This window comes from Ovis aries, chromosome 23 (assembly GCF_016772045.2).
Source record: "Ovis aries strain OAR_USU_Benz2616 breed Rambouillet chromosome 23, ARS-UI_Ramb_v3.0, whole genome shotgun sequence".
In the NCBI taxonomy this organism is placed as follows: Eukaryota; Metazoa; Chordata; class Mammalia; order Artiodactyla; family Bovidae; genus Ovis; species Ovis aries.
In genome coordinates this window covers 5,270,801-5,293,976 of record NC_056076.1, presented here as the reverse complement: position 1 = coordinate 5,293,976, position 23,176 = coordinate 5,270,801, and the positions used below count along the sequence as shown (strand labels likewise).

Below are 23,176 nucleotides of genomic sequence, written 5' to 3'. Positions count from 1 at the left end.
AGATGCCGATACAGTGAATGGACACGTGGGCCTGGTGAGGCGGGTGGGGAAAGAGGGCGGAATGAACCGGGAGACTGGGGTTGACGTATACACACTACCACGTGTAAAACGCTAGTGGGAAGCTGATGCATAGCGGGAGCAGCTCAGCTCGGCGCTCTGAGGCGACCTAGGTGGGTGGGAGGAGAGAGGAGGAGGGGGACATGTGTATACATATGGCTGAGCCTCTCCATTGTACAGCAGAAACTAGCACATCATTGTAAAGCAATTACACTCCAATTAAAAAAAAAAAGCCTACATAGATGAATGAGTAGAAGGACATTCTAGGCAGGAGAAACGTGCAGAAGCAGAGAAGAGTGGAATTGCGAATAGCTTTTTATAAATGGAAGACGTGAGTCAAAAGTAGAATGGTGGAGGAAGGCTAGACCGACGTCACATTCTTAAGGCCCACGACTGTCCTCCTAAGAAATGGGATACTCAGCCACTGAATGGTTTTAACCAGGGGGTGAATACAATTAGATTTTCCTCTCATATAACTCTGGCAGGAGTGGGTTAGAGAGATGGGAAAATGTGTCTGAAAAAAAGGACACAGGATATTACACTTGGCCAGATGAGGCATCCTGGGGGCCAGAATGAACATAATGTGAGTAGGAATGGGGGAGATTAAAAGCAGTGGAGAACTTTCAGGATGTAGAATCAGGAGAACTCAGTGAGTGATGAGGACTTAGGGAGTAGGAGAGAGAAAATTAAATATGGTTCTCTAATTAAATATGTTCATCTAATTTGGATTTGAATTTCTGGATGAACAATGGTGCTCTTGAATAACAACAAATAGAACACAGGAGAAGACTTAAGCCTGGGGCAATTTTTTTAGTGTGTGGTATTCACTTGGCATGCAAAATTAATGAGCTCAAGTTTGAACATCATAAATATAACAGTGGACATCTAGGGGATCTCTATTAAGCAGCTTTCTGCAGAACTGACTCCCCAGTTGACTCCAGAGAAACTACAATAAGATAAATGTAGGAAGAGCAATGGCGTGGGTTGTAGGTTAAACAATCACTGCATTGGTCGGCAAAATAAAAATTGAGTTAAAACATTGTTCTTTCTTACTGTAAAGGTATCTAGGACCACAGTTAGTTTATTAATTTAACTTTCTTAGGAAGTACTGCATAGGAGTTAAAAACAAGAGTTAGGGTCAAACATCAAGGGATTTTAATTTTTCTACTGTAACTTGTAAACTGGGTGAGGCTGGGTAAGTTTTTAAACATTTCTAAGTTTTTGTTTTTTCTTTCCAATATACGAAAATAGTTTTAATAGATTTGTTTACTAGGATTTACTAGGTTTATTCCTATGGAGTTCAAAGAGGAATAATCTTACTTTATTTTACTTCCAACTATAGCCTTTGACTGATACAGAAATTTCTTTCCCTGTCAGTGAATGAAAGCTTGAGAGGATTCTGTGAGTCTTTAATTTCTAAGAAAGTTCTTCTTATGATCATTAGGACTCACTTTCTGATATTTCAGCTTCTCAAAATCCAATAGTTGCGGGTCATCCAAGCATTCTCCCTTGGGACTTCTGCCCTGGTGGTCCAGCAGCTATGACTCTGCACTTTCAGTGCAGGGGGCCTGGGTTCAATTCCTGGTCAGAGAACTAGATACCTCATGCCTCAGCTAAAGATCCCACATACAGAAACTACGACTGAGCACAGCCAAAAAATTAATATTAACATTTAAAAATAAATGAATAATTAATTTAAAATACTTAAAAAATAAAATGCAGATTTTCGTGGCTGGGGTGAATAAAATTCCACAGCAGGTAATATTTCTCATCAGTAGAGAGTGGCTTATAGGATCATTCTTCATCCAATAATAAAAGTAATTTCTTATAATTAAGGTTTTAAAAATCCAGGGGAATTTATTTATTTGCTTAATTATGACATAGAGACAGAACTTGCTGTTATCTGAAAGATGCAAAATATACAGAAAGGATAAACTCTAGGATGAAGGAAAACATCTCAATGCTCTACAATAAAAATCACAAAGGGTGAAAAAAAGTCAAGTTTAGCCCTGAAGGAAACAGATGTCTGTTAACAGCAGGACATAATACCTAAATATAAACATTTCTTATGTTCAAATCTCAGCTTTGGTAGGGAGATGACCTTAAGCACAATATGCAAAATTTTAAATATTTGTTTTTTCAAGAATTTAAAATGAGAATGGCAATGATACAATACCTCACAGGTGGGCTATAAAAATCAAATGAAACAGAGTTTGCAACGAGCTTAGAACAACCTCTGGCATAAAATAAGAACTCAATAATTCTTTAGCTTTATTAAGATGAATATCTTATAATCAGACAGTGGAAGGCAAGAATCACTGCCTACATTAATTTTGAATGACTACATTTATCACATACTGTTCTGCTGGACAATAACATGGAGAAATTTGAGGAGGAGATATTTTATCTAACAAATCCAAATACTTTTGATAAGAAAGCAGCTTTTTATAAATATGTAGGATATGTGTATCAAAATATTTTCCAAACTAACTTCCCTTTTCTTATCCCTACCATCTAAATTGTAGCCAATTGTGAACACCCATTGCTCTTCTACAATGTTACAACTTGCAACAGCAATCAGTGTAAATTCAATAGAGACAATCAAGCAACAGATAAAGTAATAAAGTAAATATTATCTGAATTACAGGGAAATAATGAATACAGAAAAGGAACTCTTCTTTTCTCCCTCCCCTGATTTCTTCATTAAATTAGACCAAATGTGTTTCTTCAAATCTTGAAAGACACCTGAAATCATCCTGATAATTGAGATATTATATATTTAAAAGCAAGCATAAATAAATGATATCTTTACTAAAAGGAAGTATGGCAATCCATACAGAAAGAAAATGAAAATATTACTAAATGATCTGTCATTCAATATGCAGTACTGCTCATGTCTACCCTTGAACCTTTCAAAACCATCCCAGAGAAGCTCATCTTTTGTAACCTGTCTCATGGAAGTAGTTCTCTCCATAACTCAAGAAAAGGCCCTTAAGCATTAGAACCCTCCAAGCATGGGACTATGTCCCGGCATGTGAGCTCAGTCGTGTCTGACTCTGCAACCCCATGGACTATAGCCTGCCAGGCTCCTCTGTTCATGGAATTTTTCAAGCAAAAATACTGAAGTGGGTTGGTATTTCCTCCTCCAGAGGACCTTCCTGACCCAGGGATCAAATCCATGTCAAATCCTTGTGTCCTGCCTCTCCAGCATTGGCAGGTGGATTCTTTACCACTGAGCCACCTGGAAAGCCCCTAAAGTTCACCTACACTCGAAGAAAAACTGATGCCAATTGATTACCAACTAAGACTGTCCAATAAGAAGACGCCAAGACCAAATAAAATGTAAAATTCCGAAATATACAATTTTGTGTTCTAATTTACTTAGAAGAGTATTGGCTCAAACTCATACAATATTCTATTCTAATTTGTGGATGTCATAATTAGTTGTGCTCAGCCCTCTAATTCGCTCACTTCTTCACCTTCCGTAGCTGCTCTTCCTGCTTCAGCTCTGAACTGCTAACAGGCTTGCAATGTGCCCCCAGAGCTATCACACTTTAAAAGCTATCACCCTTTGGACATCTTTAAAAACAAACATAGCACTTGCTATTCTTGTATTCTCCAACATAAGTTATGACATAATCACCAAATCATTAAGGATGGAAACTTCAGTCGTTTCTACTCTTCTTTCTTGACATGCACACCTAATGTGTCACTAAATCTTACTGATGTCAAATTTGTTCTTTCAGTACATTGCCGCACACACTATGCTCATTTTGGCTCTTACAATTTTTTACCTGCATGATTTTAATTGTTTATCTTTGTTTCCTGCATTTTTATTCTTTCTCTACTCAATCCATCCTCCACATTCTAATAAATCACAGGCAGGACTACAATAAATGTCTCAAATATTGCAATTCAATTTAAAATACTAGTCTATTTCCCACTTCTCCTAAAATTATATATCATTACCATGGCTTAGTCTAAAGGAGATCAGACCTGGGAGTTCTTTGGAAGGAATGATGCTAAAGCTGAAACTCCAGTACTTTGGCCACCTCATGCAAAGAGTTGACTCATTGGAAAAGACTCGGAAGCTGGGAGCGATTGGGGGCAGAGGAAAAGGGGATGACAGAGGATGAGATGGGTAGATGGCATCACTGACTCCATGGACGTGAGTCTGAGTGAACTCCAGGAGTTGGTGATGGACAGGGAGGCCTGGAGTGCTGTAATTCATGGGGTCGCAAAGAGTCAGACACGACTGAGCGACTGAACTGAACTGAACTGAACTGAACCATGGCTTAGAGAAGGAAATGGCAACCCATTCCAGTATTCTTGCCTGGAGAATCCTATGGACAGAGGTACCTTGTGGGCTACAGTCCATGGGATCGCAAGAGTTGGACATGACTGAGTGACTTTCACTACCATGGCTTTTGAAACATTATTTATCTGAATCAGTCTCATCTCAACTTTTTTCAAAGTCACAAATCTGCTTTCCAAATGGTCTTGACTGGAACTTCCTTGGTGGCCCAGTGACTAAGACTCCATGTTCCCAAAGCAGGGACCTCAAGTTCGATCCCTGGTCAGGGAACAAGATCCCACATGCTGCAAGTAAAGCTCCCACATGTGGCAACTAAAGCTCCCACATGCCAAATGGTCTTGACTTCCTGCTATACATTTTACCAACTTTTGCATGGCTGCTATCTCACTCTTTCTACCTTCTTTGGGTACTTAACTCCATTCATTTCTCTTTTAACTCATGTAGGTGTGCATTCATGTAAATTTCAGTAACTATCAGCTCATGCCAAACACTGAAGAGGCTCTAGAAACTTAAAGATATAAACCGATGTTCCTTCCTTTCGAGAAGTCTGGTGTCAATGGAGAGAAAGAAAGTTTTTTGTCATGCATGTCACTAGGGCATGATGGAGCTGGCTGGGGGAGCCCGGGAGGACACAGGGTCCATCCTGAGGCTGCAGGGAGGGGTGTGCAGGGAAATGTCACCGAGCGACGTGTCTCTCGCCATCAGGCGATGCCCCCACTTACCCTTTAGGGGCCAGTGCTCTGTGCACTTGCCGTGGCACTCACTATATTAGGCATAAATATTCTGTCCTCAAACACACCCTCAGCTCCACAAGAGGAGATCCTGCATCTTAGTCACGTTCACATCTCAGCATTTACTGCGCAGTTTGGACCAACTATGGGTCAAAACTCTTCTAGTGTTGCTGAATGACTCTAAGAAATAATCAGAGGTTTAGATGTGATCTCAGGGAATATCACATCACATCCAACAATATATGTTCATATTTTGGCTATATCGTTCGTAGCAAAATCTATAATGATAATGGGGCTAGTACTGGTCTCATGAGGAAACTGAAACTTTTAGAGATTGAATAAACTGCTGTTGCCAAAAGTCACATAATAAGAAAGGTTCTAAGTCAACACTTCAACAGTCTAGCACTATGGCCCATATTTAACCACATTTCACAAAATATTATATATATATGTATACATGTGTATGTACACATACATGTAATATGAAATTATTAGAAAACCATGAAACTGAGAAAAATAGGTTTATGCAAAATGAAAAAATGAAGACTCATCCAAGTAGACTGCAACAAAGACCTAGCATAGCTCCGATATTCTCTGAGAGGAACGGAGCGTTCCCCTGCACATTTCGAAGGAAATGCCTAAACAGCTCTTTTAACTTAACTATGTACTAAAAGTTACGGCCTCAACTTATTTTTCCCTGATGAGGACAGAGATGTTACACTGAAAATAACTTGAAACTATTGAGGAACTTTCCTAAAACACGGGTGCCTCTTAGGCATCAAAGAACATGTCATCCATAGATAACGAGAAAGCACAACAAATCACATCCTTAGAAGCAATTTGCCTTAAGGTCACAAAAAGCTGGGCTTTGCCGTGGATTACCTTATGATCTAGAATGGATCATATAAGTTGTTAATGGAGGAAAAACTGATACACAACTCAAGCTAGACATGAAAAGTGTAGTCCGAAGAACATACATGCCAACAACGACATTTGAACAGGAAACTAAACACTGCATTTATTCATAGAATCATTACGTTTTTCCTGTGCCAGGGCTCATAAACAAGAGGGACACAATATCTGAATTTTTTTCTAGAAAATGTGGGCTCAGACCAAACAATGGGGCTGGAACAGTGAGGAGGCATAATGAAGAGCCTAGGGGCCCAGCAACCTGTCAGAAGAAGGCGATAAAGAGTTAGTAGAAGCCAGTGGAAGACACACTGCCTATAGCTGTCAAGGAAAGAGGTATGTGGCCACTACTCGGGGAAATGAAAGAAGGAATGGAGAAGCAGAAGCAAGAGCAAGAACCAAGGGGATAATGAATGGAATGGACCGAAGAAATGATACAAATGATAAAAACAGTGGTCAACAAAACATAAGCATGGTTGTATTACTTTTTGATGATAATTTTCTTTGAATTTAAATTTGGGATAAACCTTATTTATCCCAAGTATTATTTGAAAATTTAAATGAAACAATAAAATTGTAAATATTATTTGAAAATACTTATTAAAGGAAAGTAATATGCCCATGCAAAAAAACCTAAGAATAATTTTCTCACCAGTTAACCAACTATCTACCACAGCAGATCTCTTCAAATCTGACTCATTTTCATGCTGCGGGAACTCTCTATGTCAGACTTCACCTATCATTGCCATGACAACCCTCATCTCTGCTTTCCTAGCTCATCAGCACCGCCACTGACCAGTCTACAAATTTGACTTTGTTTGCCCGCCAAATCTGCTAAAGGTAATATACTTTCAGACTGCACCAGCAAGCATAATAGAGTCTGGGAATGTTTTAAGGTAGCAATACGGATCTCTGTATCTCATTTCTCTTTGAATCACTTAGAGAAATTCCTTGGGGCTTTGAAGTGCAAATTTCAGAAGGAAAGTTCCAAGGGAATAGAACAGGTTTCTGATTTGGGTTATGATCAATAGACAACAGAATAGAAGTGACGTATGTACGACTAATATGTCCTGCTTAAAAGGCAAGTTTAGCTCTTCTGTGGCACATGGCTTGCTGACTGAATAGTCCTTCTGGATCATAATCATTCTGTAATCCTTGTGGTCGTCTGGGTGAAGTGAGGTGTCTGAAATGAGTTGGAGAGGGAAAATGCCATCAGGATGTACTGAAGCAGAATTTCAAGCAAGTCAGCATAGCTGTGGAATGGTGGGAAGCTAGCCAAGTGAGCAAGCAACAACAGACAGCATAGCTCTTTTGAAGCAAAGGCATCAGGGAGATATGCCATAGAGAGGCAGAGGCTTAAAGAGTGCCAGGTTCTACAAATAGCTATTATTGCCACAAACAAAAATGCCACCATCCCATGCACATCTCTGGAAAGGATTGCAAGTTGCTATTTTGTTGGAGTTACTGCCATATTTATGTATAAAGATGGCATTCACATAAAATCAAATGATATAGAGAGATAGGTACATATATACATACATATAGAAATAGAGTATCAACTTTTTGAAGGGTGAAGGGCATCACTCTACTACACAATATCTTACTCTTCTCATAGAATATGGACTCACTGTAGGGAACACAGGATGTTTTACACAGTGTATATTTACAATATTAGCACAGTAAATCAATAAATATTTGTGAAGAAGTGTAAGTGGCAAATACAAGTGGAGATTAAGTCGTTCTGTGAGTTCACTTTAAGTACAGTTACATGAGCTGTACTTAAATAGCTATAATGGAAGACAAATTATAAAATAGAAAAACATTTTTGGTCAACAAAATAATAGTGTGGGTGTTTTCCTGAAAACTATTTGATTGATTCTGCACATAAATAAATGATAAGAAGTATTAAACTATGGGCAAATTGTTGTAAAAATTTTTTGAAAATAAAAAAACTTAAGACTATAATGTGTTCTTAGTCAAAACATATACATATAGATTGTTATAATTTGAAAAGCATACTTTTTGAATATGCTATAAGTCAAATGTTAGCGTTTGCTAGGAGATTTTACCAAAAAGCCTGGTAACTATGGACACTTAGGAAAAAACATAAGAATGCAAAATGGAGATAAAACAGATGCTTTTTTTTTGTTGTTGTTCTTTTATTGTATTTCTTGAATGCTTCTCTGACTCAAATGATACCATTTCTCTTTAGGACAATTTTAGTGGAGGGTGGATGGTGGTCTTTGGATGTTGGGACATCCAAAGGTGTGATTGGGTCCAGAGGTGATGGGTTCAGAGGTGATGTTGTGATTGATCAATGTATGATCCTAGATAGTCCGTAAGACGCCTTTGGGGAAATTAGTGAACAGTACCCATTTCCGGATATGGGTCTGCTCGGGGCACCTGAATGGGAGCAGAATCAGCTCTCCTTCCCTCAGCCTGGTGTCCTGAACATCACAGCTGTACACAGAAGCCCTGGGGAGAGGGAAGCTGTTGGGGATTGGAAGCAACTGGTCTCTGAAGAAAGTCAGAGATACATGTGCTAGGAAGAAGGAGTCATTGCAGGAGAAAGAAATTCAAGGTTTCTCCTTGAGTATTTAGCACATCAGTCATAGGTTCCAAGTCATGAGAGCACTTTACACACAGCTAACTGACCAGGTCAGTAACAGGAGACATTTGAGAAGAACAGGGAATGAGTCACACACTTCCGGCTGGGGGGTCGGGGCTGAAAAGGCAGATGTTTATAACGGAGGTAGTGGGAAGGAAGATAAATCATTGCCTTTTTCATCACTGTCAACTGAATGGCATTTCAGGCAATATGGGAAAGGTGAATTTTAAAATCTATAACCAGTAATGGTGAAATGTGGGTGATACAGTTTTGTCCCTTAATTAAATTTCTTAACGTAACTAAACTGAAAACACATACAATATGTGATGTAATTAAAGTCATGATCTCTACCTTTGTGAAAGGTGGATCAGCACAGTGGTTGTATAACTGATAAACAAGCAGTCACTGAACTTCTACACAGAGCTCAGGAACCTGGGCAACGCCTTTTCTCTAGATCACTGCTTTCTTTATCTTTAAAATAAAAAGGCTGAATGAGATGAACTTCAAGGTCTCTTTCAGATCTAAAGAATACCCATGCCTACAATGTAAATATATCTGAGGCTCCACATGGACCAGTCTCAAACATACCATATTTAAAAACATGCAGTCCAACAGTTTAATCATTAAACAAACAAACAAAACACACACCTTCTACCTTTCCAGGAAAAAGTAAGATGAGGAAAGGTATTCTGTCTGTACAGGAAACTTCGTTAAAAATCCTTCTCTTCTGCTACAGCTTTCAATATTCTCTGTACAGATGGGAGCTAATCCTGGAAATTCTCTCCCACTCTCAACTTCTCTCCTGAACACCCACCTAGACCAAACAGCCTCTCTCCCTCTCTCTCTCTCTTTACTTATTCCTCAACCTTCCCCTTGAGCCCTCTTCTATACACATCAGATCAACCAAATCATAGGCTGGGGGGATGAGAGTTGAGGCATGGAGAAACTGCCCTTGCATGAATATCTTTGGTAATTATTACATGTCCCTATTGTGACTCTCAAGTTTTCAGTTTCATTTCTTGAAAAATAAAAGCCTCAAGAAGAAATGTAATTTCGTTTCATACATTTTCCATTTGACAGTATTTGCTGGGGTTAAAATTAGAATACTGGGAGCCTACAGTGTAAAGATAATAGAAAGACAACATAATGCTATCTGACCAAAACTTATTCAATCTTTTATTTCTAGGTGAAAAAAATAATCAGATAAAGTCCTTGTCCTTGTTTTAACATTAACCTATAAACTTTTATTCTTTCATCTTTTAGTATAAAATGCAAATTAAAGTTTAGTTACTGAAAAACTGGTACAGATAGATGAAATATAGCTTTTCTTTCTTACCACCAAAGCATATATCTAAACTCTGATTATCTAGACAAGGAAAATTAGTAATTTTCAACATGTTTTAATATTCACACATTTCAAATAGAAAAAGCACTGCAATGGATAATTAAAGTAACATTGAGTTTACGACAGTATTTTACCTAATTAATATATATCATTTACTATACACAGAAATCTTTTTTAAACATTCAATTTAAATCACTGCACTGCAGTGTATCCCTTCCATTGCCTTTGGAGTGAATCAGTATGGAGTTTTCCAAGGAGTCTAGGAATTGTGCAGAATGTTCCTGAAACACTTTGCACTGCTCAGATGAAACGCGCTATTTAAGTACAAAGTATCCTGATAATTTCAATGTTGACAACGCCACTCATCCCATGACAACACCTAACTCGACCTAACTTATCTGATACTTCAAGGCATAATCCTTAAACTAAACTTCTCCAATAGGATGTTTATAACTTTGATATATACAACAAGTTCAGGAAAATATCATCAAAAGAGGAAGATTTCAAAAACATTATATTTTATGTCTGTAAGGATGAGACTAAAAAGCTGGCTTAAGACTCAACATTCATAAAAAGAAGATCATGGCATCCGTTCCCATCACTTCATGGCAAATAAATGGGGAAACAGTGGAAACAGTGAAAGACTATGTTCCTGGGCTCCAAAATCACTGCAGGTGGTGACTGCAGCCATGAAATTAAGATGCTTGCTCCTTGGGAAAAAAGCTATGACCAACCTAGACAGCATATTAGAAAGCAGAGACATTACCAACAAAAGGTCCATCTAGTCAAAGCTATGGTTTTTCCAGTAGTCGTGTGTGGATGTGAGAGTTGAATCACAAAGAAGGCTAAATGGTGAAGAATTGATGCTTTTGAACTGTGGTGTTAGAGAAGCCTCTTGGGAGTCCCTTGGACAACAAGAAGATCAAACCAGTCAATCCTACAGGAAATCAGTCCTAAATATTCACTGGAAGGACTGATGGTGAAGCTGAAGCTCCAATATTTTAGCCACTTGATGCGAAGAACTGACTCATTGGAAAAGACCCTGATGCTGGAAAAGATTGAAGTCAGGGAGAGAAGGGGATGATAAAGGATGAGATGGTCAGTGGCATCACTGACTTGTTAAACATGAGTTTGAGCAAACTCCAGGAGTTGGTGATGGACAGGGAAGCCTGGCGTGCTGCAGTCCATGTGACTGCAAAGAGTCGGACACGACTGAGTGACTGAACTGAACTGAAAGAGGAGAAAGTCTCCCCATTAGGAAGGAAAGCACAAGGCTAACTGGACTTCCCTGGTGGCTCAACTGGTAAAGAATTCGCTTGCAATGCAGAAGATGGGGTTTGATCTCTGGGATGGGAAGATCCCCTGGAGAAGGGATTGACTTCCTATTCCAGTATTCTTTCCTGGAGAATTCCATGAACAGAGGAGCTCGGCTGGTCACATTCCATGAGGTCGCAAAAGATTTGGACGCCACTTTAGAGACTAAACAACAAGAAGAGATATTTGTTCCTAAAGAGATTGAAAGGGTTACATTGCCCAAGAGTAGAATATCTGGGATGTTCTTCTTTCCTAATATCACACAGAGTCCCTGATAATGCCTTCGAACTGGTGGAACAGCACATACGGTTATATATTTTCTCTTTAGTTTATATCTTCAAGTGGCAAAGAAAATTGAGACCTAGGGAAGCTGGCTGCGGGGGAGTTATTCTCTACTTAAATGGCATTTTCTGTTTAAGTAAAAAAAATGTGGATTGTGGAGAAGAGGTATTCACTCTTCCAAAAATTCATTTTTATTTAGAAATAAATTTTAAATTTGAATAAAGTTCATCTTAAAATGACCAACTATGGTATGTTCTCTTTTTGATTTATCTCAAGTTTTATTTACATAAGTGACATCAAAAATAATATACTATCCTTTTCAAAAACAAAAAATAACTGATAATGCTGATAAATTTTCACAATATGTCTATCTTGGTTTCTTCAATTCCTTCTCAACCATCTTACTCCCAAAATCATCTAAGGTAATCATTGTTACGAGTTTGGTGAATATTATTCCAGTAATATTAAAGTAATTTTATTATAAAATATTTTCTCACATGAGAAAATATTTCCCAATAAATGTTATTAAGATGAGAAAACCTTATTAAGATGAGAAAATAATGTCAGTCTATTGCAATTTTTATATGTTTTCTTTTTCAATTATCTGTGGGTTATCAAATTTTCCATTATGTAACTTGTAACATTCTCAGTAACTCTGAATTCATTTCTTGTCTCAGGAGCGGGAGAGTGTATGTCACAACACAACTGTGTTTACACCAGGAGCAGAGAGGTTTTCCCAAGAGGGATCATCCCGGAACCTCCCCCAGGGCTCTGGGGTCCTCAGCCCTTTTTTTCAGACCTCACTCTGTCCTTCATTTCTGCAGACCTCAGAGTCTGACTGGCTGAGTTTTCTCTGACTGTCGCTCAATCTCACAATCCTTCTCGTGCATGCTAGACTGTAATCCTAGGTGATTCATCATTGCACTGTGTAAAGGTAAAGCATCCAGAAATAGTCACAGTCTATAAAATAAAAACTGCAGAGTCATCAGAATGTGTCAGAAGATGGGAAATCCCTGTAAGAGTGAGTCGGTGGCATCTTCTCTAGCTCTGCTTCTCACCCTCCAAGTCCACACGAGACCTCCATCCACCACTGTCTACCACCAGATCACAAGTAGTTCCCAGGAACACAGGAGCCAGGGATTAAAGGCCTATGTTTAAAGGTGACTAGGAAAAGAAGTCGAAGATATTAAGAGACAAAAACAAATTTTGAGATAAGAGTTGACACAAACTAGTGTCCTGGTCAGGCAGGACCACAGCTCAAGACTGGACAGAGGAAATGACCCATGGCAGTTTGAAACCTATAGTCATGTGCAGATGTGAGAGTTGGACAATAAAGGAGGCTGAGTGCCGAAGAACTGATGCTTTCAAATTGTGGTGCTAGAGAAGACTCTTGGAGTCCCTTGGACTGCAAGGAGATCAAACCAGTCAGTCCTAAAGGAGATCAACCCTGAATAATCATTGGAAAGACTGATGCTAAAGCTAAAGCTCCAACACTTTGGCCACCTGATGCAGAGAGCCGATTCATTGGAAAAACCCTGATGCTGGGAAAGATTTAGGGCAGGAGGAGAAGGGGGCAACAGAGGATGAGATGGTTGGATGGCATCATCAACTCAATGGACACAATTCTGAGCAAACTCTGGGAGACGGTAGACACAGAGGAGCCTGGTGTGCTACAGTCCATGGGGTCGCAAAAAGCTAGACACGACTTAGTGACTAAACAGCAACAAAAAGCTTTAAACTAAATCATCACTGGGAAAAAATGATCCATGTTATAGAGGTGAATCATCATGTACCTTAGCTGGATGCAAGTTACAAAGTTAAGCTTCAATATTTGGATTTCACACTCATTGTATAATCTTCTGATTATAATCTGGATGTCTATGCATGGTTGCTTACAAGAAACACTGAGCTGTGTGAGTCTAAGAACACTTAACTGAAAATGTATGTATGTTTTTATATGTGTGCATATATGTATATGCATAGATGTTTACACATGTATGTGTATATTCAGTCTTTTTAGCTTGGTTAATGGGACTTATTACTAAGAGCGGGTAAATTCTCACGTGCCCACCTCAAGCTTCCGAGACTATAAATTAAGATCCAGATTCCAGATTGTGATAAGTTTTCAAAAATAATGAAGACCACCTGGTCTGCTCTAACATATTTTATGACTGTTATCAGAAGTAACTGTAACCCTCCTGTGGAGACTTAGACCCACTCAAACAAACCTAATAAGGAAAAGTGACATCAGGAAGGTTAAGTTTTGCACATCCACCCCCCAAAGTCAGGGAAACAGCAGTTGTAATTTTTAAAAACATGTGAGACGCTTGCTCTCCCAATAAAGTATGCCAAGCCCCCTTGACTTCTAAAGAACACAGGATCAAATTAATAAAATAAGAGCTATCAATAGTTGAGATCTTATAGGAAGTGAAAAATCCATAAATATGCATTGGTCAGTAATCAAACAATCTTCCAACAAATCTTTTGAGGTAATCAATATTATTTCTATTTTTATTTTACAAATTAAAATATTGAGGCACAAAATGTGAAGAATCATGTCCAAAATTTATAGCAAGCAAGAATAAGAAAGTCAGAACTGGAAGCCTAATCTGCTTCTAAAGCCAGTGTTCCTCACGGCCATGCTGAAGCCAAGTGGGGAAGATCCTCTTGCAGTGGGCATCCCACTTGGGGGCCCTCAGAATGTCATCACTGCTTTATAACTTAAATGATAAAGTGAACTTGAAGAACTCTGCTCAACTTCCACAAATCACTTGAAGCATACTACCAAATAAAAATAAAGCCCAAATTAAAGTGAAGCCTCTGTGACTCCCTGCTCTCTATATGCCGCGTGCTCCGTGGTCACTCCGTCATGGCTGACTCTTTGCAACCCCATGCACTGTAGCCCGCCAGGCTCCTCTGTCCACGGACAAATTACCACTAATCTCTGCCTCCTTCATCAAGTAAGTGGCCTCCTCAATACTGTCTCTTTACAGAATGAGTTGTGGATTATGGTGCCACTCAGACAATGGCCTCGGGCCATGGAATGTCAACTTCCGCAGACATGGGTTTTTACACATCTCTCATGGTCCCACATTTCCCTCAGATGCCAGGTGTAGGCTTCCTGGCACACTTTAGTTTGTCCACGTGACTAGAGAAGCTTAAGTCTATCCTTAATGTAGTCTTCATTTCGTGAACCACCTCCCTACATTCCCTTCTGATTCAGTAGCTCTAGGTGATAAAATCTTCTCCTTCTACAGATGAATTAGCATGGCTCTAAAGAAACAAGGAGCAAAGAACAGCACTTGAGAACCAAGAAGATTTTGAAACCCAAAGATAGCAGATTGAGCGTCACCATTTATGCATCTCAAGTAGAGCTAGAATCTGGATCACATTGCTGAAGTTGATGAAGTTGACTCTACATCTCTAACGAGACTATAATTTTATATCCTCATATTGTTTCCATGATTACTAATCTCAGGATGAAAATGGAACTTATGAAAGCCTAGATCATAACACAAGCCATCGTCTTTAGGTTCTGGCTATATTCTAAATTAGCGGTCAAGAAGAAAATACGTATTTCCATTAAAAACTCTAGCACTAATTAAGTAATCACAATGTTTATACATTTTCAGAACACATCAAGCTTGATTGCCACACGTAAAATATCCATGACTTCTGTTAACAACCCAATATTAGAAAAGCATAATAAAAACCACAATCTAGTAATGTTTAAGGCTAACACATATGCTAGTTTATATCACTCATTTTAATTATTATATTATTAGTCTATAGTATCATAATAAAAGTCATCATTAGTCTCATATTAATTATTTAAAATATTTTAGTGTTTGAATGGAGCATCATAGCCCTGCTCTGATGTTACCTCTGTAATGTGGGACGGAAACTTGGACAAAGTTTACGTACACTTCAATTTAATCTACTGCCTGTTACAGCCTGAGTAAAACGATACACACAAACTTTAAAAAAATATGTAATTATAGGTAAATAATGTGCTTTATGTAAGTTGAGTCGTCTTTCCATTTTAAAAAATGACCTAATCAAATCTCAAATTGCTGCAGCCTGATGTTCACAAAGTTTAAAAATGTGATAGCAATTTTTATTATAACAAATGATAGCTCATCATAAAGTGAGCCAGTCAACATCACAGGCCTTTTTTAATATTACAGTTTAAAAGGAAAATTGACATAGAATGGATAATTATATAATAACAGATAATGTGTGCCAGGCCTTGCAAATGAATACTGGGCTGCTAGGGGGCTCACTTTTCCTTTCATCACAACTCTTAGGGATTTGCATTTCTAAAAAAGAGATTAGTCGGCTTTATCCTAAGATCCATTTGCTTTAAAAATGATAATTTTCAGGACAAATGAATATTTTATTCAAGTTCTCCAAAGATCATTTTGATGGATACATTTTGCAATATTGCAACTGCCTTTTCAAGTTTATTGGGATTCAAAGTACAATTAGTTTCTCTATTACAGACTGCCTCTTGAATTACATGTTTCAGCATAATGGAAGTCCAACTAATTAACTGTGTTGCTGATGACCATGTAAACCCCTGAGTCACTTCACTTTACCTCTAAAGTAGGCTAAATTTTAAGGAAAAGTAATTTCCCTTCCAGAATTTACGAAATGAAAAGAGAGAGCACTGTAGATTTGCTTCCAAATAGAACTGGGAAATTCTTTGGAAATGATAAAGTTGTCTTACAGAAGTTCTTATACTATGATAGAAAGAGAACTAAGGAAGAAAACAGAGACGGAAAAAACAAGTCCCCACTTACCAGGTGTAAAATTGTACCGGGCTGAAAATCCCATAGATTCCAGCTCTCCATCAGCAAAAAATTTAATCCATAGAAATCTTCCACTGGATTTTATTACAGGTGGATTTTGTTGTCCACAAAAACGTCCAATTATTGGAGAAAATCCAAAAGGTCCATCTCGAACTTCAATATGATCAAATTTGCACTCCCAAGATGGTTCAATAGAGTACTTTTCATCAAAGTAAAGTTCAATGCACTGTCTTGGGGCAGCTAAAAAGAAAAAAAAAGAAAAAAGAAAGAAAGATTATGTCTAGAAGGTCCTTTTTAAATTTGTAGTTTGACTTTTCTGATTCTATTTAAGATTTCATCTTGTATAATAACTTCTATCCAACTTTGACTGTGATATACATAGAAACACTAAGGAAGTTTGTTTCAGTTAGTATTCTAAGGGATAAAATTTCTGTAAGAATGTCTAAGGGATGATTCTTAAAACTGATGAGGTTGCCCAAAATATTATTCTGATATATAAAGACCATTTCAATGTGTGACACAATGAACAAGTCATGGTATTTTTGTGAAAGGCTCGTAACTCAGGTTTAAAGAGTGGAGAGGCATCTTTCTGTTGCTGCTGCTGCTGCTGCTGCTGCTGCTGCTGCTGCGTCGCTTCAGTCGTGTCCGACTCTGTGCAACCCCATAGATGGCAGCCCACCAGGCTCCCCCGTCCCTGGGATTCTCCAGGCAGGAACACTGGAGTGGGTTGCCATTTCCTTCTCCAGTGCATGAAAATAAAAAGTGAAAGTGAAGTCGCTTAGTCGTGTCTGACTCTTCGCGACCCCATAGATGGCAGCCCACCAGGCTCCTCCGTCCCTGGGATTCTCCAGGCAAGAACACTGGAGTGGGTTGCCATTTCCTTCTTAGCGACCCCATGGACTGCAGCCTACCAGGCTCCTCCGTCCATGGATTTTCCAGGCAAGAGTACTGGAGTGGGGTGCCATTGCCTTCTTCCAACCTTTCTGTTGCTTCTCCCGTATCTTCAGGAGAAGCCATTTTTACGGTCAGACACCACTTGAGATCTGCTTCGCATGGAGTTCTACAATCACTCAAGTAGTCCCAATCAGATGTCTTGGTTAGAGCGGAAGGTGTGTAGAGGAATATGAAGAGTAACTCTTCCAGAGCACAAGTGTTATCCTGCCATTCTCAGGCTTAAACTCAATCAGAAACTATCAGCTATAAGGGAACAATCAATACAATGGACACACAGGTCTCTTTGAAGCCTCCTGCAGCTCGCCCCAGCAGGATCTTTCCACCTCACAAACAGCCCACGCTCAGGCCATTCCAGGCCTTCGTGTTTTCTAAGACAGTCTACCCTTCCAAGTTTTCATGTGTTTTCCCACTTTCTTGACTACCTGCACACTTCCAAACCAACTCCTGTTTACGTGAGGAAATCTTGCTTAAAAAACAAACACACGACAACAACAACAACAAAACAATACACACACACACAAAGAAAACACCTCCTCTCTAAAGCTAAATACACAAACTGTGTCTGTCTACCTTCTTTCTTCCGGCTTCCCTCGTAGCTCTGTCGGTAAAGAATCTGTCGGCAGTGCAGGAGACCCAGGTTTGATTCCTGGGTTGGTAGGATCCCCTGGAGAAGGAAATGGCAACCCACTCCAGTATTCTTGCCTGGAGAACCCCCATGGACAGCGGAGCCTGGCAGACTACACGCCATGGGGTCACAAGAGTCAGACCTGACTTAGTGATTAAACCACCACCAACCACCTTCTTCCTTCAGCACTCAAGCACAGTACTTGTCCTTGAGGATTTGTCCAAAAAAACCAAAACAAACAAACAAACAAAAAAAAGCACACACAACCACACTGTCGGGTGAACTGCAGTAAATGAGCTTATCTTTATAAGCGCGCTTACAGCGCTCATCACAGAAGAGTGAGATTAGGTGAGCAGCTCTGTAAACCTCTACATGGAGGCATTTGCTGAAGCCTTTCCATTCTTGCCTTGTCATGGCCAACAGTTCAAAATTCTGGCATTTTAGACTGCTACTCAGTCAGGGTACCCCCAGTACAGCCATCACAGCTGCTGAGATATCCACACTTTTATCCTCGTTAGCAAACAGCCGTCTCGAATCCTTTGAGTGCTCTCCAACCTCCTGACCCTCTCCAAAGACCAACCCCTCCAGAAACTTGAAAGTTAAGACCCGGCACAGGAGGGCCCGCTTCCCATGTGATCAGCAATCATTCCGAATGGCTACTGTTCCCTCCACACAAGTTCTTAAATATATATTGAATATCACACACTTGAGTGGCTTTAAAACTAAAGCCTTTGGTATATGCTTGCGTTTAAAGTGAAGGCATGGGTATCAAAACGTATATAGCATTGAGATATGTAATCACCAGAAAATTAGAGACTCACTTTATAACCCAGAAACTCTCTGCCTTGTCCTTCACAGTCCACATTGCCTTTCTCTTTATTCTGCCCTCCCTTACGTATTATTTTACAAAAATCTACTTTATGTATTTCTTATCTCCTCTCTTTCCAGACCAATGCACTGGATGCCATGGACATCCCAAAGGAGGGAGATTATAATATAATAGTATTTGCAGCTCCATCCAAGACCAATTAAATGAGAAAATCTGGAGGCTGACCCAGGCATCTATATTTTTTAAAAGAGTTAAAATGCTATAAATGCCCTTTGGATGATGGTACTCATACTAACAGTCTCAACAGCAATCTCTGTGTTTCTCACCTGTAAACATACACTTTCATGCCAGGACTGTCCACTGGACTAAAGATCCACACGCAATTCCTTCATGAGACATCTCCATAAACATGAAACTGAACACGTGGCTTTCCCTTTAACCCCCTGCCCCACTCCTGTTCCTTAGGTGGCATAACAATCGCATCTAACACTCAAGCCAGAACCTATAGAATAGTCCCCGGATCGCCTACTCTCCCCTCCCTACATCCAGTCACTCAAGGTTCAGTTTCGCAAATACCCTTCATTGTTTTCCCATCAATGTCGCTTCTGTAGTTCAGGGTTTCCCTGTGGTTTACCTGGTCTTTCACAACAGTTTCCACTTCGGTTCTTTTCTTCCAGTTACTTCATCAAAATCGCAGCGTACTATTTCTCTCCTGCGATTATTTCAGTGGCACCCCACTGTCTACAATATCAAGTCCAAACTGGCCTGGGTGACAGACGGATACCAAATTCTCTCTTATCTGAGACCACGTGCACTCCAGCCTCCTCACTTGTCCCTCTCCTTACCCTCTGCAAAAGCCCTCTGAATCGACATGTGGTTAACTAACCACACTGTATCTCTGAACCTCTGCACATGCTATTTTACACAGAGAATGGCAGTGTCCTGAATGGTCTTTAAAACCGAATGCAAGCATCTCTTTCTCCTTATAGCCTTGTTTTTCTCCCTGTTTCAAACACTGCTCATCTCAGAGCTACTTTAGATTGTTTACTGGAAAAGAGCATAGTACCCAGGCCACATTGTAGGTTCCATAAGGCAAGTACCATGTCTATTTTGCTCAATACTCTCTAAACTGTACTAACAAGAGTGGTTCAGTAAATATTTGCGAAATGTATGAATGACAAAGGGGCCAGAATGAAGTATTTCAAGAAGGGTTCACAGTGATAGGGGGTTCTCTTTATTTCCCAACTTTAAGTTTTGTCCTTGACATGAAAGAAAGATCTATCAAATTAACATGTGCCTTGTTTGTAAGTAAATAGTGAGCATAAATACCTTTTATGGTTAACTCTGGTAAGGTAACTCTGTGAGTGTGTGTGTGTGGTAGGGGGAGCACAGGTGTTTGGGAAGTTGCAAGTGTGGGGCCATTAGGTGCTAACACATAATATTGAAAACTTCAACCACTAGATGAAATGTTCATATATTTTAAAAAATTGTCCTTAATAAAGAGGTGTCTACAAGGGTAATGGAAATGGAAAATGTTCAAAGAGAAGCGAATCCCTTTTTCAGCACTTTTTATCCTTCAGGCTGGGAAAAAAACTGATGAGGAGAAACATCATCATTTGGAATGCTGACTTTGGCATGAAAGGATGAAAATGTCACTTTTGAGCACAGACTGAGGCTCAGAATAATATTCAGATTGATATCTGGAAAATATGAGTATGAACTAAAAAAACTAAATTGGAGGACAATTGCTTTACAATGCTGTGTTCTGCCTTACAACAATGCAAATCGACCACAGGTATACATATATCTCCTCCTTCTTGAGCCTCCCTCCCACCCTCCATGACTACATTTCTTTCTACATGAATACGTTTTGGGTGCTTCATATTATTTAAGAGAGAAAACAACAAAGTATAGATTATTCTACTAATTATTTAACCAATAAAAGATGAGCTGCCAAAATTGTTACACATTCGGTAATATTATGCCAATCATACATCCATTCCATTAATTCAGAATTCCATATCAGTGAAATCAACTGCAAAATAAACTAAGTTGTTGAATTCTTTTTATTTTCCAGAATTTACCTGTTTATAAGTCTTTACTAATCACTTCACTCAGGGATTCCCTGGTGGCTCAGAGGGTTAAGCATCTGCCCTCAATGCGGGAGACTCAGGTTTGGGGGAGATTCCTGGAAAAGGAAATGGCAACCCCCTCCAGTACTCTTGCCTAGAAAATTCCATGGATGGAGGAGCCTGGTGGGCTACAGCCCATGGGGTCGCAAAGAGTCGGACACGACTGAGCAACTTCATTCACTCACTAATCATTTCAATAATTAGCTCGATCCCACATTTTATAGTTGCTGGATTCACTCAGAGATATTTTTTGTGTAGGGCGTCCAGAATCAATTTTTGTAATGTCTCTATGTATACTGGGCTTCCCCGGTGGCTAAGTGGTAAAGAATCCTGCCTGCCAATGCAGGAGACACATGTTAGATCCCGAGACGAAGGAAGATCCCCTGGAGAAGGAAATGGCAACCCACCCCAGGATTCTTGCCTGGGAAATCCCATGGACAGAGGGGCCTAGTGGGCTACAGTCCATGGGGTTGCAAAGAGTTGGACACGACTTAGCAACTAAACAACAACAACAAAGCCTTTACTAATCATTTCAATAATTAGCTCGGTTCCAGATTTTATGGCTACTGGCTTCACTCAGAGATATTTACGTGTAAGGCCTCCAGAAGCAATCTCTGTAATGTCTATATGCACACTGCCCATTCCGAGTTCAGGGACAGCCAGGCCAGGCCGGACTTGGCTCCCTCACCTTCTATGATGTAGATGCATTCCCGGTCAGGGGGGTACTTGCTTGGATAGTTCGGAGAAGTGAAGATACCTCCCTCTGCATGTTTTGTCCAAGTTCCACACTGCACAGACTTCTGTGTTTCTGAGGTGGTTTGCTTTTCTGCAAAATAAAAATTTTTAAAGCCCCATTATCCAATTTTCTATACAACTAAAAATAGAGAGGACATTCTTACAATATCCATTAGTAAATTAACTTCTAAATGCTGTCTTAGTCAAAACCAATCAATTATACACACTATAAAATGCTCAGATATTCTGGAATATTAAGAATATGGAGAATACAGGAAAATGCAAGTGAGGAGAGGCCTCCCACTTGAATTTTTCCAAAGAAACACACCTGTTCCTTTTTTGGCTGCTCCAGACAAATGGAGGATGATTAAACTTGCTACAACTGAAACAGAACAGAGAATTGGGAAGATTAATGTACACTGAAATGACCAAATTCTATTAACAACATAACGGTTTAAAGATAAAAAGATATCAAAGATTATTACTGGCAACCCTTCTCAGATAACTAAGAACTTGCACAAACTGATTCAAAATGTACAAATCAGGACAATTTAGGAATCTCCTCAGGAAGTAATGCCAGTTAAGAATGGTTGAGACTCAAGCTCCTAAGGCAAATTCAGACTTTGAGACTAAGAGTCAACACTGTCACCTACTACTGTCACATCACAGTGGGCTTTCAGGAGTGTGGCCTGGCTGCCCTTTGTAAATGACTTTGCCAGCTTCTTGCAAAGAAGACAGAGGGTCAGCAGGGCAAAGGATGAAAAGGAAAAGTGTTTTCATCAACAATGTTACTGTATTTTAGGAAACAAATATTTCACCAAATCCTATGGCAGGTGGGGGAGGGGAACAAGGGAACAACAGCCTAATGTGGACTGAAGGCATTAAGTACCATAATAAAAATGTTTCTTTTACAAAACTGACCTACCAAGTAACCCCAGTCCTCAGCATGCTTAGGATAGGAAATGAATCTCTCCTAATCTTAACTTTGATGCAATCTTTTGTATTATCCAGGAATATTTTATAATTTTAAGAAAGGTTATTTCTATAAACATTTTATTAAGGCAGATTTTCAGTATCAGAAAAAGACGCTGATCTAAAACTTAACAGTAAATCTAGGAAGACCATTAAAACGCATCTTACTGTTTTACTTCCACATCCTTGACTTACTTAATATTTTCACAAAGTCTAAAACTGAGAGAAGTATTAAAGTAATCTAGTCTTCATAATTTCTGATTTTGCCTTCTGTATTTCTCTTTTATCATTTATTTTCCTGTCAATTATCTAAAAGCTCTCAGTTTCATTAGGTCTGTAATTATAAGTCCACTTAAAAATGATTTTGGATAAGGGCAGGTATAATCCACAATGATTTCCTAAACGAAAGTTCAGGACAGGATCTTAAAAATGCATCCATGAAGACTGTTCCAGGAAAAGTATATGTGAGCCCTGATATTAGTGTTTGAGAAGGGATGTCAATTATTTTACTTGTACTCTGTGTAGCCTGTTCTGCTTTTAGATTAAAACAGGTTGTT

At 39.2% G+C, this 23,176-nt stretch overlaps 1 protein-coding gene across 5 annotated transcripts in view; it reads right to left on the bottom strand.

The window, feature by feature from the left end:
• Nucleotides 1-23,176, bottom strand: part of NETO1 (neuropilin and tolloid like 1) — a 117,247-nt gene that overhangs the window by 92,829 nt on the left and 1,242 nt on the right. For all 5 annotated transcript variants that reach the window (XM_042239212.2, XM_042239213.2, XM_004020399.5 and 2 more), the window contains exons 2-4: nucleotides 21,976-22,029; nucleotides 21,601-21,738; nucleotides 16,364-16,612 (exon numbers count right to left, since the gene is read on the bottom strand). In XM_042239212.2, the coding sequence (XP_042095146.1) occupies nucleotides 16,364-16,612; nucleotides 21,601-21,738; nucleotides 21,976-22,029 (441 nt within the window). The remainder of the gene's footprint in view (nucleotides 1-16,363; nucleotides 16,613-21,600; nucleotides 21,739-21,975; nucleotides 22,030-23,176) is intronic.